Source organism: Serinus canaria, chromosome Z, assembly GCF_022539315.1.
Source record: "Serinus canaria isolate serCan28SL12 chromosome Z, serCan2020, whole genome shotgun sequence".
In the NCBI taxonomy this organism is placed as follows: Eukaryota; Metazoa; Chordata; class Aves; order Passeriformes; family Fringillidae; genus Serinus; species Serinus canaria.
The window spans coordinates 1,585,497-1,602,044 of NC_066343.1; the positions used below are offsets into that span (position 1 = coordinate 1,585,497).

At 38.0% G+C, this 16,548-nt stretch overlaps 1 protein-coding gene across 1 annotated transcript in view; it reads left to right on the top strand.

The window, feature by feature from the left end:
• ADGRV1 (adhesion G protein-coupled receptor V1) overlaps window positions 1–15,514 on the top strand; it is a 273,565-nt gene extending 258,051 nt beyond the window's left edge. The window contains exons 89-91 of the mRNA XM_050986466.1: window positions 5,383–5,574; window positions 7,305–7,482; window positions 15,091–15,514. Coding sequence (XP_050842423.1) covers window positions 5,383–5,574; window positions 7,305–7,482; window positions 15,091–15,209 — 489 coding nt within the window. The 3' untranslated portion in view covers window positions 15,210–15,514. The remainder of the gene's footprint in view (window positions 1–5,382; window positions 5,575–7,304; window positions 7,483–15,090) is intronic.
• The last annotated feature ends 1,034 nt before the right edge of the window (window positions 15,515–16,548 follow it).

Below are 16,548 nucleotides of genomic sequence, written 5' to 3' on the forward strand. Positions count from 1 at the left end.
TGACCTTATCACTCTCTTCAACTTCCTGAAGGGTGGCTGTGGTGAGCTGGGGGTCAGTCTCTTTCTCCGGGCAACAAGAGACAGAACAAGAGGACACAGTCTCAAACTGCGCCAAGGGAGATACAGGCTAGATTTAAGGAAGAAGTTTTTCACAGAAAGAGTGGTCAAATACTGGAATCATCTGCCCAGGGAGGTGGTGGAGTCACCATCCCTGGATGTGTTCAAAAAAAGACTGGATGTGGCACTTAGTGCCATGACCTAGTTGAGCTGTTAGAACATGGGTTGGTCTCCATGATCTTAAAGGTCCCTTCCGACCTAGAAATTCTGTGATTCTGTGTGATTCTGTGATTAAATTAACAAGGGAAGGACTTCCTAGGACTGGTTGCCAACAGTAAATTAGCACAGTTCAGACACAGAATGAAATTAAATCTCACCCTGATAAAATTAAAAGTCTGAAGAACGATTAACCAAAGCATAAACTGTCATACAGAAATTACAGTAATGACAAAGAGTGTCAAAAGCTGATCCAAGTATGGACAATTTTTCTGTTGTCCAAGATACGTTTGTGTGCATTATCAGGGTGTTTTTACCACCTGGCATGAATAAGGGTGTAACTGTAAAAATAATAGTGTATTTTGTAGCCACTGTATTTTAAGGATCAGAATGAGCCATTTTTGGTAACTGAAATTTGTGGTCTGACCAAGAGGTCAGCTTTCTTCAGAAGCCTTGATTTTGCTTTATGTATTCTCCTTTAAAAAAGCAACTTTTAGTGTTTAGCAACTTTAAGTATTCTCCTTTAAAAAAGCAACTATCATCATAGTCATGTGATGATAGCAAACAAAATTTTCCAAATTAAGTTTAATTTAAATTAAATTAGATTTTTTTAGTGCTGATAAATACCCAGAAGCAGGTTGAGGGATGGTTAATATGGTGTGATGAAATTACTTATTGTTCAAAAAAGTCCTCTTAAGATACTTTAGTTTTATATATAGAAATACCATTCCTCTAAAACAAATGATAGTATCTGAATGAATGTCTTTGTGGAAAACAGGTTCTAAAATTTTCAAGGTAAGGTATCTCAGACATGGTTAAAATAATTGTGAGAGAAATATGCTGTATATTAGCTTCAAAAATAAGTCTAATGCATTGTTATATTTGTGTTTATCAAAACAATAATAAAACCCTGTGATGCAGTAAGCATCTTGGTTTTCTCTCTGTATGTAAAAAGGAGATGATGAAAAGATTTGTTGATTGCCTACAATCTGTTTTATCCTTACTCATTACTAGTAACAGAGTTAGCTCAGTTTTCAAATTTAAACGTACAGTTGGAACGCACAGTTAGAGCACAGAGAAACTCTAAGTCTTCAGTGTGCAGTGACAGTTTCCTGTGGATGAGTCCTCCAGTCCTTCATGGGTTCTCATGAGGTGTAAAATGTATGAATGTATTCTGTCCTTAATTTACTAGCTTCCTGCAACTGCTCCTCAAAATAAATAAATCAATCTGTTGCATAGGAAAACCCACCTCACACACATGCCTGAACAAAACCCTCTCACCAATTTTATTGTGTTCATATATACCAGAAAAAACTCCCTACTTGTTCTATGGAGTAATTTCCACAGTCTTTTTGGGCAGGTTGCTCCAGTGCTTAGTTACCCTTACATTAAATGTGTTTTCCTCATATCCAGTTGGAACCTTCCCTGTTTCAATTCAAGACCACTCTCTCTCCTTCTGTCACTTCCCACTGCCTTCTCCATGACTGTCTCTTGTAAGGTGAACTACCTGGCATAACCTAGAGCAGCACTGAGGCTGCTCCCACCTCACTGAACAAAAATATCCCATCACACTTTTCTATGTGAGCTTTCTTTCAGGAAGTTGTAGCCATTTCTATATGGATTTTTTACCCTAGCATAACACTACAAAAGAGTTTATAAACCAGACCAGCTTGCTGAGATTAAATGGTAAGAGCTTAATTATCTTCCATGAGCAAATTTCAGTAAAATAACCAGCAGTCTGCAGACAGTCTCTTGCAGGCTTTTTTCATATAAGCACCATGTTTGAGGACTATAAGTTGCCTGTTTGTGCTCCATCCTTTGGGACAATCTAATTTTCTGCTTGAAGCATTTCCCACCTTCCTCCATAGGAAATACATTACTACCACCTTTTTCTTTATGTTTTACTGTGGCATTGTACTAACACTACTATCATAATTTAACCATAAATGGAATAGGGTTAAATGTTTCATAAGTAGACCTGAGGGCCTGATGCACAGAATTTATGTAGAATTACTATTAAATCTTCTAGAGCCCTAGTTCTTTAGCTTAGTTATTCAGTGTGCTCTATAGAATCAGGTCAAACTCTTACATTATTGGTCAGTCACTGTAATCTGGGACCCAAGAGATTTTCCTGGCCCCTCGGCACATGCTTGTGAGTTGAGAAGCATGTCTCCCAACAGCTGAGGTTGCTGGCATTAGGCTGAGATTTTGAGGTTTGGGTTAAGGTTAAGTTTTTTTGATGAAAACTTCTAATAAAACATAATATTTCACATAAATTTAACAGAGATGTCATTGCCTGTGTTAACTAATATCCACACCTTAACCAAACTCTTTTCAATCTATATGGAGGGTGTAGGTTCCCAGCAGGCCTGTCAGCAGAAATTTCATTCTTAGTCCAGCCAGCAAGGACAAGGTCTGTGAGTCTCTGAAAAAGTACAATAGTTCCAAATTGGATAGAGTTGTTTATATGATAAACACGGAAAAACATATATTGCAACGCCAAAAAACTTATTTTCATAGCAATTTATGGCTGTTTTTACAGTGTGAAAGTGGTGCTTTTGAAAAAACCCACTGAAACTGTGAAAGCTGTGGTTGCACTGACAATAACCTAAGTATCTGTATGCTGTCCATGCTCTTTCAGAGTAAACATCTTGGTAGCTGCTGGCTTGAAAAGAAACAGAAATCCATGTAATTTACTGCACGACATCATGTGTATGGTCTTTGGAACTCAGGCTATCTGGACAGGACCATTTGACTTGTTTTAGCTTCCTAACCACCTTCCTGGGGGTTTTCAACAGGGACACAGGACTCTCAGAATATGACCACAAAACCCTTTTGATGCTTCAAACAAAACTATAGTGGTGGTACAAAGAAACTCACATCTACATCTACTCACATCTTCTTGAGATTCTAGATTTGGAGGGGAATATAGGTGAAAGAAAGATCCATCCTTTGTCCAGCCAAGCAAGGAATTCTCTGTCCAGCAAGAATTCCTGTGTAAATGTATTGTCTGCTTAGGAGTACTGGGTTTCATTAGGTATAAGCTTCTGTTTGTAAGACATTGCTCTAAAAGCTTACAGACAGGAGAAGTAAAACAGAGTTTTTGGTTCTGCTATCTGTCTCAGCCTTTGGCTTCTCCTGTCCTTAGGTGTTAAAATAACCTCCCTGTGTCCATGTGATTATTATGGAAGGACCCAGAGGAGTTGTCTCATCATCCATCTGCAGAGAATTACAGCAGGACACAGACCAAGTTAAGGAGATAATTGTGACACTTTAGTCCATGAGTATTTGGTTTAGAAAACTGGATGTCCACATTTGAGGCTACTTGAGGAGAGTGACTTGTCATGGACCTTGTATACCAATGCCTTGTGTCCCTGCAATTTCAAAAGACAGGGCTGTGCGGTGTCTTCAGCTAATGGGTTTTCTTGAAATGTACAAAACTACTTGAAATGTGTGTGCAACTTTTGTGGCTAGGCCCTCAGAGACTGAACTGCCAGAGGCTACTCTGAATTCTGTATTGTTACTGTAATCTGTTCTTCTTGGGGTTTTTATCTTTTCATATTCATAACAGCTTAAATTAAAATAAATCCATTTGCTAGACCCATTATGTTTGATGTATATCAGAGTTCTTGAACTTGTTTATAGAATAAAAGGATATTTTAGTTCCTTTTTAGTGTCTCAAACATGTTTGAGACACTAAAAAGGAACTAAAATATCCTTTTATTCTATAAACTCCATACTTCTATTTTATGGAATGTATTTGCTTATGTGTATCACAAAGAAATTTCCTCTCAGTGAACTGCTCTGAGTTGTCATGACAAATAAACAATAATCTGGAAAAGCAGGAACATGTTTTCTCAAAATAGTTTTTTTAGTGGTTTTAGCACTTTTTTTGGGTAGTTTTCTGTTAAAAAACCTCATGAGCAGACCTGTATGGTTCTATAGCAGCTGTGTGAGAGTATTTCCAGTGTTTAACCAGCTGAGATTGAAATCCTGTTGAATCCCATTAGTTTTTCTTATGTGTAACTTGGGACCAGATGATTCTGTCATATCATTTTTGCAATATAAATTATCAGTCTATGTATCATTAAGTGCTATTGGGTATTTGCAGTCTCTTCTTTTTTAGAGTATTTTGAAAATTCCTTTTGTTAGGAATTCACAAATATCATTAGATGAAGCTCCTTACTATTTGTAAACCCAGTTAGTACTTCCATGCCAGTGAATACCTTTAAAATGAATTGTTCTGCTTAGTAGAATTGGCTTCAGAGTTCTAGACAACAATATGAATTAAAAAAACATTGTAAATGTAATTCTATTGCAGAAATTGGTAAGAATGCAAAAAACTTCTTTCTGTACTATTTTGGTAACCCCTTCTTTAGTAATTATTGAACAGCTTGAGTTATCAGTTGGAGTGGATTATTTTCCCTCAGCATTAGTGCAACTTAAAGATTAAAGTATGTCAGATTTCATATTGAGAAAATAAGAAAAGTTCAATTAGTGGATTTCTTTATAAACACAAGACATGGTTATATTATTTGTCTTGGCTCAGACAAAAGGTCAAAATTAGCAAGTTTTAAAGAAGAACTGCAGAAGCATGCAGCAGAGCGTTTGTTGTAATCAGAAATAAAAATCAGTGCTGAATTAGTGCAGATCGTAGAATATCTAATTTGTAGTTATGGTATCTGTGACAGCAGCAGCGCAGCTTGCATGAGGTAAAGATTACAAAAAGCTAGCAGGTCAGTAAGAAAATGAAAAATTGTGGCTTAGAAACAGCAGCCAAATGCTATTATAAGGGCGGCCTTTAGTCTCATTTTCACTGTTATGACAACTGTGAAACTCAAGTTGGTTTTGTTGGTTTTGGGGTTGTGGCTTTCCATTGCAACTCTGTAGGTTCAACTATATAATAATTTTCAAATACTTGTATGTGTGTGTGTGTGTGTGTGTGTGTGTGCTTGTGTGTTTTTTAGCTGAAGAACTCAGTATATGAACTTACTTGTAACTTTTAGATCTCTGATGGATAGTGATTTCATCCATTAGTTTGCAGAGAAAGCTCTGAACCAAGCTCCCTGCGTTTCACAGCCTGCTGTTCTCTTTCTGTCTCTGTTTAAGGGTCTTTATGTCTTTGTGGTATATTTTATCCTGCACAACCAACTTTGCTGTCCTGTGAAAGCAAGTTACACTGTTGACATGAATGGGCATACAACTCCAGGATCAGCATTTTTCACACATGGCAGTGGTCTGCCAGCTGTGGGAGCAGAGATCAGCAAGTCCACACAGAACCTCATCAGTGCTATGGAAGAGGTAAGAGTGCTCTGTAGTTCTCTATAGTCATTAACTTGTTTATTGAAATGTACCTAGAGATTTCAGCATTAGTTCTGAAGTGTAATACATGGGAATAAGATGCTGAATGTTATAGGTTTGACAGGAGGGGGAGGTTTTTTTTCCATTTATTTTAATAACAAAAATAGTTTTCTTTATCCATGTTATTCTTGGAATTTACTGTGCCCAGATAACATCCCACATAGAGAATTCCTCCTTTCACACTTGAGTCTTCAGTTTATTATGGAGGTTGGTTAATGTGTCAAAAGTAGGTCATGAGAAATCAAAATATTTATAGGTTTTAGATGGGCTTTAAGTAGCTAATTTCTCAGAGTTATGATCTTCAAAACTTCTGGAAATTGCAAAAAAGTTAGACTAAAATTGGAATGGAATGGAATGGAATGGAATGGAATGGAGTGGAATGGAATGGAATGGAATGGAATGGAATGGAATGGAATGGAATTAAAAGAGGAAAGGAAAGGAGGGAAATGGGAAAAGGGAAAAGGGGAAAAAAAAAAGGAAAATGGAAAAAAAAAAGGGAAAAGGGAAAGGAAAGTATAGTGGGTTTACCCTGCCTGGATGCCAGGAACCATCTAAAGTGGATGATATAGAGATATATGTTAATTTTAATTTAATTTATTGCTAACAAAATCAGAGCAGCATAATGAAAAAATAAAAACCCAACCCAGCCTTAAAAACACTTTTCCCCCTTCACCAACCCTCCTTCTTTCCCAGGTCTAATTCCTCCCTCAGCAGTACAGGGAGACAAGGAATGGGGATTATGGTCAGTTCATCACCTGTAGTTTCTGCAGCTCTTCAGGCAGAGGAGTCCTTCCCATACTTGAACATGGGGTCCCTCGCACAGTAGACAGTTCTCCATGATCTTACCCAGTGGGAGTCCATCCCACAGGCAAGAGGTCTCCCTAGACTGCTGCAGCATGGGTCTTTCTTCCAAGGGGCGTAGTCCTCCATGGACAGGCCCCAGCATGGTCTCTGAACACCTCTCACAGCCTACTCTCAGGCACACCCCTACTCTGGTGTGGGGCTCTTTCATGGGTTGTAGGGGCACAGCTGCTTCCTCTTGGTCTGCACCACGGGCTGCAAGGGAATCCCAGCAATTGCATCTAGAGCACCTTCTCCCTCTCCTTCTCCACTGACTCTGGTGTTTGCAGAATTGTTCCTCCCACAAATTCTCACCCTGCTCTTTCCTGGCCACAGCTGCCTCTGCACAATAATCTTTTTTTATATTCTTCTCCTTAAATATGTTATCACAGAGGAATTACCACCAATTCTAAATGGCCCAGATGTGGCAGTGGATACATCTTTGCAGCTGCCAGGGGTTGCTCAACCAGGCATGGAGGAAGCTTCCAATAGCTTCTCACAGAAGCCCCCCCAGTAGCCCCCTCTGTAACCCTCTCCACTACCAAAACTTGGCCATGAAAACCCAATAAAGGAGGAGAGGAAAGGCAAGGGAAAGGGAGATGCAGATAGATAGATCTAGATCTAGATCTACACCTAGACATAGATCTACATATAGATATATAGATACAACTTATTAAAAAGTTTTGAAAGGCTTCCTGGTTCATAATAGAAGTGGCAGAATAGCTGTATCCAAAATCTCTTGGTCTTCAGTTCAGCTCTGATTATAATTTCCAATTTCTGTACCATAGTTTTGATGATTACTGAATTTTGTGTCTTTTTAAACTCTGCAGGTGCCTGCAGACTGGGAGAGGGCATCCTTGCAGCCTGCTAGTCAAGGTAGTGCTGCCTTTAAGCAGAGTCCACAAAATGGTAATGTTTTCCACCCTTCTGGAGGATACAGCACCAGCTCATTAGTTGCTGATGAGGAATCACAAGAGTTCGATGACCTAATATTTGCTTTAAAGACTGGTGAGTGACTCTTCCCTTTGCCCTTCAAAGTTTTCTGTATTGCTATGTTGTTCATCCCAATGGTGCCACCATTCCACGAGATACAGTTAATGAGGTCTCTTAATATAATCTGATTTCCAATGAAAATCTTAAAGATCAGTTATCATAGGAATGTCTGATAGGACAACCAAAGAGGCAAAGGAATCTCCCTACCTGATAAATGTGGTATACACTAACCAAAGCCCACTGAGGTAAAGTACGAGTGGACTTGCTTGGTAGCAGGAGGTCACCTAAGTGATCTTTAGGGATACCTCTGAGCTTTGCAAGAGACAACAGCAAGATATTGTGGGAGTAGCAGATTGTGTGATCCTGCACACCTGATTTTAGAAGCTTGCTCCCTTCAATAAATCAAGAAAAGTCAAACTGGGTGGGAGACTGGTAATGCTGATAATAAACAGGTGTTTTTATTCAGTAAGTTCATAACACTATATATCCTAAGGTGATTTACATTGCTGGAAATGCCTCTAATTATGGGGCCCTTAACATGTGAAGGACATGGACTGATTCCAGAGGAGGTCGTGAAGGTGCTCAGAGGGCTGGAGAGCATCTGCTATGAGGAAAGGTTGAGAGAATTGGGGTTGTCAGCCTGGAGAAGGAAAGGCACTCAGGAGAGCTTTGAGTCCCTTCCAATACCTAAAGGGGCCACAAGAGAGCTGGAGGGGGACTTTTGACAAGGGCAAAAGGGACAGAACAAGGGGGAATGGCTTTGAACTGAAAGAGGGCATGTTAAGATTAGATCATTATCAGGAAGAAATTCTTCCCTCTGAGGGTGGGGAGGCTCTGGCACAGGTTACCCAGAGAAACTGAACTCCATCCCTGGAAGTGTTCAAGGCCAGATTTAATAGGACTAGGACTAACCTGATCTAGTGGAAGGTATTCCTGCCCATGGCAGGGGGTTGGAAATTGATGGTCTTTAGGGTCCGTTCCAACCCAAACTATTCTATGTTTTGTGAAAATCTGTTTTATACAATATAAATATATCTTTTTTATATAATATGTTTACTACCTAAGTAAATCAGTTGGCATCAGTAAACTGTAGAAGACTGAGTCTTAAGTAATGAAGAACAATCAAGGCAACAGCCATAGCTGAAATATAATACAATTCAACACATATTCAGGACTTAGTTACTTTTTCCTAAGTCTTCAAGCTCCATCAATAGTTAACTTCTTTGAGAAAGTAGGTCTGAAATCAACTTTTGAGTTTCTTGCCTAGATTCTGTTATTGTCTTATTTATTAAAATTTTATCATAATTTTTTATGAGCATTTCATATTAATGTGATTTGAGATAGTGACTTCAGGCCATTGCTGGAGAAAAATATTTTGTTTACATTACTGATTCAAGTAGTGCTCACATGGTGTAAATGATCAATAACTGTTACAATAGTAAAAACCCCCATGATTTCTAAACCAAACAAGTAGTCCCATCTGGTTTCAGCCTCAAATTTGAACAAGATGACCTGAAGAGGTGGTGTGGAAGGGTAGAGCGTCTTTGACCACTAAATCAGCTATGGTCTCAGACACAACCTCTAGCTCAACATATATTTTTTCTTAAAAAACTAACAAACAAACAAACAAAAAAGAAAAACAAAAAAACCCACTAAAAACAAACACAAAACCAACAAGCTTTTCTGTAACTAAAAATCTTTTTTATTATCTTCATCCTGACTTGTTATCCAGTTCAGTTAAGTGCATGGCCAAAGAGAGAGAGGCAGGGAATCACATGGAAGTAATAAAAAGAGAAATGACGTGGTGGAAAGCTGTATTTTTTTTCTTTGTTTGGCAATATGGACCTATGCTGCTAAAGTATTCACTGTGCTGTGGTCTAACAGGAGTTTTATGATAATAGTTAAACTAGCAGGCACTGAAATGAGCTCATCTCCTTGTCTCTCAGCACCACATTTCTTTCTCTCGTGTCATTGCTTGTGCTCACATGAAACAAAAGAAGTCAAGTTAGATTTCTCTTTCTTCTTTTCTCGCCCTTCTCTCTCCCACTCTACATGAATTAGTCTGAGGCCCTTTGAGCACCAGTCCTTGCTCCAAGGAAGTGGTCATTGGCAATTGGAAGACAAGGACCTCTTCTCTAAATAGGCAAAAGTCTAAAGGCAGCTAAAATGCATTTTTGCTGAACTGCTCTTGCCTTATTTGCTGTGTGAGAAGCTTCTCAAACCCTTTTAGAATAGACTGTTTTTCAGAAGGCTGAGAATTCCTCATTCTGGAAGAGCATGGAGAAAGTGCTTTCCCCATCACATTAGCTAGTTTTATCACTGCTAAACTGGGAGGTGTTGCTTGTGGAAGAAGATTAAAAATACTATTGTTTGAACTTTACCTTTGATAAACTGAAACAGAACCTTCCATTATCTGTGTTACCTAAAACTGTCAATCTATACTAAAACTTACCTATAGTGATGCTAAAATGTTAGCTCCCACTCTGAGGGCTGATGAATATGTAAAAATGTTTTTATGCCCCATTGTGCTTCATCTTTCTTTCTGCTCATGTTGTTCTGAGCTATCTGAAGGTGACTTTAACTTATGCTCACAGGAAATAATATTGTGGCCACAAGGTTTAACCTGGCAGCCGGATCCTTGGGAATGAGTATAATCATAGCAAAGCTAAAATTTCATTTCTGCCTTTCTGCCACTCTCAGCTGTAGAAATGAAGACAGGTTAAAAAAAAAAAAATCAACCAATCCTCCACAGAAAAACTTTGTTTTTAACTTGTCAGTGTTTAGTAATTTGCAGTGTGCAGTGCAGCCCCATAAATAGTTGTGTTGGCACACTCAGCCTTGTTGCTAAAGGAATGTCTAACAGCACTGTGCACTTAGCCCTTGGTTCCACAGTCGTTAATGCTGGGCCTAATTACAGATTAACCTGAAATACAGGCTGGGTCAGATGGAGGCATACAACTGCAGTTCTAGCAAATCAGGTGGATAGCAGTGTGCTGTTTCTTAGCCACCTGTTATGCTAACTTTGTACAAGCATCACAGGGTGATAGAGTTTTTCTGTTTTGTGTGAGAAATCAAGTGGGCTTCTTACATCATACAGGCATTTTATTTGGATGCCTTACAAAGTAATTCCTTCTTTCCATCAAATATGCTCATGTCCATACAGAAATACACAGCTGGGATTCACTCTGCTCACTACATCATGCCATTTCTTTTTTTTTGGAGGTCTTTTGGAAGACAGGCCAACTCCAAGGTGGCTTATGTGAAGGAAATAATAAAACAATTATGGTAGCAAAAATAATTTAGGGATATGTCCTGCTCGTTGACAAGTTCTAAAAGCTTTTTTTTAAAGTTTATTAATTTGTATTTATTTGTTTTATTGTGTATTTCATTTATGGCTCTCATAGTGATTCAAACACCTTCTATTGAGAAAGTTATTTGTGAATTAATTTTTGTTGATTTCACTTATAACTTCAAAAGTCTGCAATTTTGGAATTGATCTCATTTTCCCTCTGATTTCTTGTGCAAGGTTTATATTGATAATCAATTTAGTAAGACCTTTGCCTTCCAGATTGCGACATAGTCATATGTTATTGTAATTGAGGATTAAGCCCAATATACCAGAATTCTCTGAGGACTTGTACTCTGGTAGAGAAGCATAAAAGCGTGAATAAATGCATGATGGCTTTACTGATTTCTGAACTTCCATCTATATCTTACAAATACTCTTGTCCTCTCCCTTTCTGTGATGCACAAAACCAAAACGATTTATTCCTTTGGATGAAATGTGAAACCAAAACACAGCAAAGCCTTTGAGGGAGGCCCAGACTTCTCCAGAGGTGACAGGTGACCCACCATGGTAGTATCCAGATACATATGAAGCAGAATACTGCTACATTCATACCTCAGTGTTTTTTTAATCTTAATAGAGACAATTGTGGTAATTATTATAGAAATACTCCAGTATTTCTTTAATATGATGCAAATATTCTAATGATTCACTGATATGGAAAAGACATGGAAAAATCTACTAAGTTAAAAACCCCACACAAATGCAGCTTTTACAATAACAATGTTATATAAAATGGTTCATGATTTTCAATCTAATACATCTAGGGTTCCAAAATCAGCATTTTATAAACCTTGGTGGCTCCACTGAAGGTGCCTGGTTTAAGAATAAAGCATCTCATGCAGCCATCCTGAACCTGAGGAAACATTTGAAATTTCAATTCTGAAAGGTGTTCAGTGCAGCATCCTGGAGACTCTCAATAACAGGGCATGCAGATTGTAGGCGGCAAAGTTCCTGCCTTATCAATCTGCATAATCTCTGTTTTGAAGGGCTCACTTCAAAGAAAAAAAGAAAGGAGCAAAGATAGATAGTTTGCATATATATTCAGTTTCTCATCTGTGGTTTTCACACATATATTACCTGATGGCTATTGAATGTGACTGTGCAATTCCCAGCAAGCATTTTTAGTTCAATCTGAATTTTATTTATAGAACAAATGTTGGTGTCATTTCTGTGAAGTTAAAACCCTGAAAGAAGAATTAAATTTGGTTTATGTAGCTTATTCATATACATCCCACACATATAATAAAATCATGAGTGATGAAGCAAGATGTAAGTGCTTGGGAGATAAAATATTTTCCTAGTGATGTGAGCACAGTACTTACAATGCAAGCTCTCTCCCTTAAAATGTTTTAGTGAAAGTTTTAGTTGTCTCTAAGCAAGCAGATGATAACAGCTGGTGTTTCAGGGCACATAAGGATGCACTGGTGTAGCCCTCCACCAGCAGATGTCAGTGGAGGAACCTCTCTGGGTTTGAAGTCTGAGCTGAGACTTTTCAGTTTACAGCTAGTCCTTGCATACACAAAGAAAAGAAAAGAAAGAAAGGCTTCATTTTCTTGCTTATTTTTCTTCACAAAATGGGGAAAAAAATACTCCCTGCTGCATACCTACCATCCAACTCTAGGATCTCTAGAAGAGTGCATGATTTTTGGGATCTGATTGAGTTCAAATTCCACTCTAATCTGAGAACACAATGGACCAATGAACTCTGTGAAACTCAATTGTGTAAACAGTCATACCCTTTTCAGCCTGCCGACTGTTTGGTAAGCTGGTATCCTGGTTACATTTCAGCTCCTATTCCTAAAAAGGATCAACTCTAACACAGTTTGTCTTTGCAGCATCAGCAGAGCAAGGCCCTTATAAACCTAAAGTACCCAGTTTCAGTCTCTGATTTACCAAGTTCTTGATAAGAACCTATGTAACAAAACAGATCTTCTCTGACTTTGCACAAAGCATGGACAAAACTTGCACATATATAAAATTTAAGAATATACATAATATAATAACATTAGACCAATACCTGATCTTTTTAGTGCCCAGCAAAAGATTCTTAAAGAAACTCTTTGCTAGGTTGCCATGTTACCAGTATAGCTACTGGTAATACAAATATCTTTCTAATACCAACACTCAGTGTTCATCTTAAAATCTGAACCCAGGGTGATCATATGTGTGATGTCAAATGATTTTAAGTAGTGCGGGGGTGGGGGATGGGAGTGTCAGTTTTTAACATTCATTCTCTTTTCAGATTGATTAAATGTCTTGAATGAATTTGACTGTTATTATGCTATATAAGAAGGATTGTGTTCTTTCTTTATTTGAAGTATTTTATGTACTTCATGGTTTTTACTTGATCGTACTTCCCAATGTGGTAAATACAGCGTCTGATTCATCTTCCCTATTACAGTCAGGTTTCCTTTCTAAAATAATCAAATATCAAACAATCATAATAACTTGTTTAAACAATTGCCGTTTTTCCCAGGACCTTCAAGCACCTTTTGGATATTAGGATGTAGCTCAATTAAAAGGTTGAATGTGCATACAAATCAACTTCAATACATTTATAAACAAGTATTTTAATAATTCAGATCCTAATCTTGACTTTGTTATTGTATCTCTGTAACTTGGTGGATTTTTACTCCTGTCATACTCTGGCAGTATTTGTTGTTTTCTCAAGAGCTTGGGTCATGCAGACCTAAGGACTCAGTAGTGTCAGTGAACACATGTTCCCTCCGTGATCCAAACACCAAAACCAGGTGTAAGAAGGGCCATGGTGCAGCTTACCCACTTTTCCCCTGGAACATAGGGCATGGATCCAAGTTTGGCCCCTACCAGGACTTTGTCCAGACCTCTGTGGGAAAACTTGGCTAGTCCTACAGGACCTTATATGTGGGTTCTCTGGACCAACCTCTGTATTAAAGATTGAAGCCTGATTTCCCACAGCAAAGCAGCATCTCACTGCAGCCAGCTTTACAGTACTTCTTTTATGCTTGAGGCGAGGCAGGTGGAAGGGTGCTAGGAGAAAACTTTGTCAAAGTGCAACAACAGAGAGCATACAAAAAGGTGAAGAAACTAAAAAAAATTAAACTACACTTTTTTTTTGTTGAACAAACCAAAAAACTGGAATGTCAGCTGAGACAGAAATAAGAGATGTATGCCTGATAGAAACTCTGGAAAATATTTTTCAATATGAAATGCAAATCACTGCCTCTCCCAGCATGCCCTACTCAGGGCTTTTTTGAGCCAGATGTCATTCTTTTGTAACTGCCTTGAACTGTGTGTAGTTACAGATCTGCTTCTGCCCAAAACAAATTACTTCCCCCATAATTTGTAAATGACATTGCTGCAGGATCATATCTGAAAGTGATTTGTATTGATATACTCATGCCTCATTATACTGATACACAGTTCTCATCAAATTTAAAGCCTAGACACCCTAAGCCCTCAAAACTTGTGTTGTGTAGAATTTGTTCTATAGCTCGAGGAGAAGAGCTGAAAAAGCACTGAAGTTTATAGTTTCAACAGATCTCTTGCTACAAAATGGTCTAGAAAAATTTCATAAAAACTAGTGTAGGATTATGAATCTTCACACTAATCAACCCAAGCCACCCCCACAATAAAAGCTCAAATGAAATCCCTATCAAACAAATAGGAAGCAGAAAGCCAGCAGAAGTCCTATGACAAAAGAATGGAGAAGGTAGCCTACCTAGGTCTCTTCTAATCATGTTTTGGAACCAAATTCTAGTATTGTCTTCTGGCAGAAGTAAAACTTAATGCAACAGTTAGTGTCAAATGTGGGTTTAAAGAATATTTGGTCAGTATTTTTTCTGATGTTGGAATTCCTGTCCTATTAAGGAAGCTGGAATTATTATTTAACTTGGAAATTGTATGATTAAAAATCAATTATTTATGAGGAAGTCCTTGGAAACACCAGATGCTAACAGTCAGATCATTAACCCAGTCCAAGCTAGGCCTTGATTTATGCTTTTCTGCTTTCAAGACAACCTCTAAATATCTCTTGTGCCACTTACTGGGACAAATAAAGCAAATGACAGTGGAATTATGAAAAAGCATATCTGGATGGTACACAGCTATGTCAGCTAACATTATAATCCATTAATTCAGAATGGTAGACTAGTATGAGGAAACTTGCCACGTGGTTGCAGGGTAGGGAAACATTTCAATAATCAGAATAAAGAGTGGGTCAGGGTATCCCCATTTCTGTGTCGAACTTGCATTCTCACTGATTCTTATTTTTGTTTTTTTTTTCTCTATTTCAGGTGCAGGTCTCAGTGTCAGTGATAACGAGTCTTGTCATGGCAGCCAGGATGGTGGCAGCATGGCTAACTCCCAGATTGTAGAGCTTAGAAGAATACCCATAGCTGACACTCACCTCTAACTCCACAGCTTGCTTGGGTTTTTGCTGTTGTTGTGGTTTTTTATTCAAGCCTCAGTATTTTTATATTTGTACTTCCTTTTGCACTAAAACACTATATGAAACTGTAGTAGAATGCTGTTGTCTTTACTGAATGTTTAACATGGAATATTTGCTTGAGGTTTTGTATATCAGAAAAAAACCTGTAAATTTTTTATAGTGGGTGAGCATCAATAGATACCATGGCAATTGGCCTAGATTTGTATCTTGTAAGTAGACGATACATTTCATAAACTGTAGCTTTTTTTAAATTAACCTGTACGTTAACACTGATTAATAAAGCAATAGAGTCTGTTTGATACAAACCAGTCTGTTATTTCTCCTTACTGTTTATGAAGATAAAAGGTGATGCAGACACCCTGTTAAATAGAAAAGCATTCTAGTGGCACAGTTTTTCTAAATTTCCTAAGCTGTACTCATCTCACTCTTTTTGTGAGTACCCAAATCTGTGAACAAATTCAAATAAAGACACAAGCCTTGACCCAAAAGCTAGAAATTTAAATTGTGGCATGATAAATATACGATGATCTGAAACACATAGAGGGAAGGGGAGATGAGGAGCAAGAGTGAAACCATTGGCAGCTGTGTCCTTTTAACTTCTTTACCTTGCTGGTTTCAAAATATTAAGCTCTCTCACTCTTCACAGGCAAAAATAGGAGGAATTCTAAAAAGCTGAATTTTCTGTTGATCTCCATGTAGATAGTCCTGTTCTGATTGAAGGGTTCAAGTATTGCATTACAGAGTTAGATCAGTAATCTGAGGCCATAAATGAGCAAGAAAAGTTCCCCCCTTGGAAGAAAAAAAGAACAGAGGAAGTATTTCAGAACTGAGAGGGTAGGCAGGCTGATCTTGTAGGAATCATTAACTCTGTTTGTGCACAGACAGTCTGGAAGAAAAACACATTAAAGCAGGAGACCAAGGGAATTTTCCTCTGAACGTTTCTCAGTGTAGTATAGATGTACAGTAAATGAGAATGTAAGTCTTTTATACGTTCCTCAGGAATTTGCAAAAGGCTTCACACTGGGTAAGGGCTGAGCAGACACCTTTCCCTTTAAAAGAAAATATTTCTTATAGAAATCTTTCCATTAATTCTTTTAGAATGAGATGAAAATTTTGCTGTATCAAATTAGCTGTTGAGCTTAAAAAAAGCCAAAACCGACAAAGCAAATAAATCCCACTTCTGTATCACAGTTCTATAACAGCTAATATGACTGCACAGCTTATAGTCATCACCTGTATCCAAGACAGACACCAACTTTCAGCTGTAATGCTGCAAAAGCCTTGACAGACATAGGAAAATATT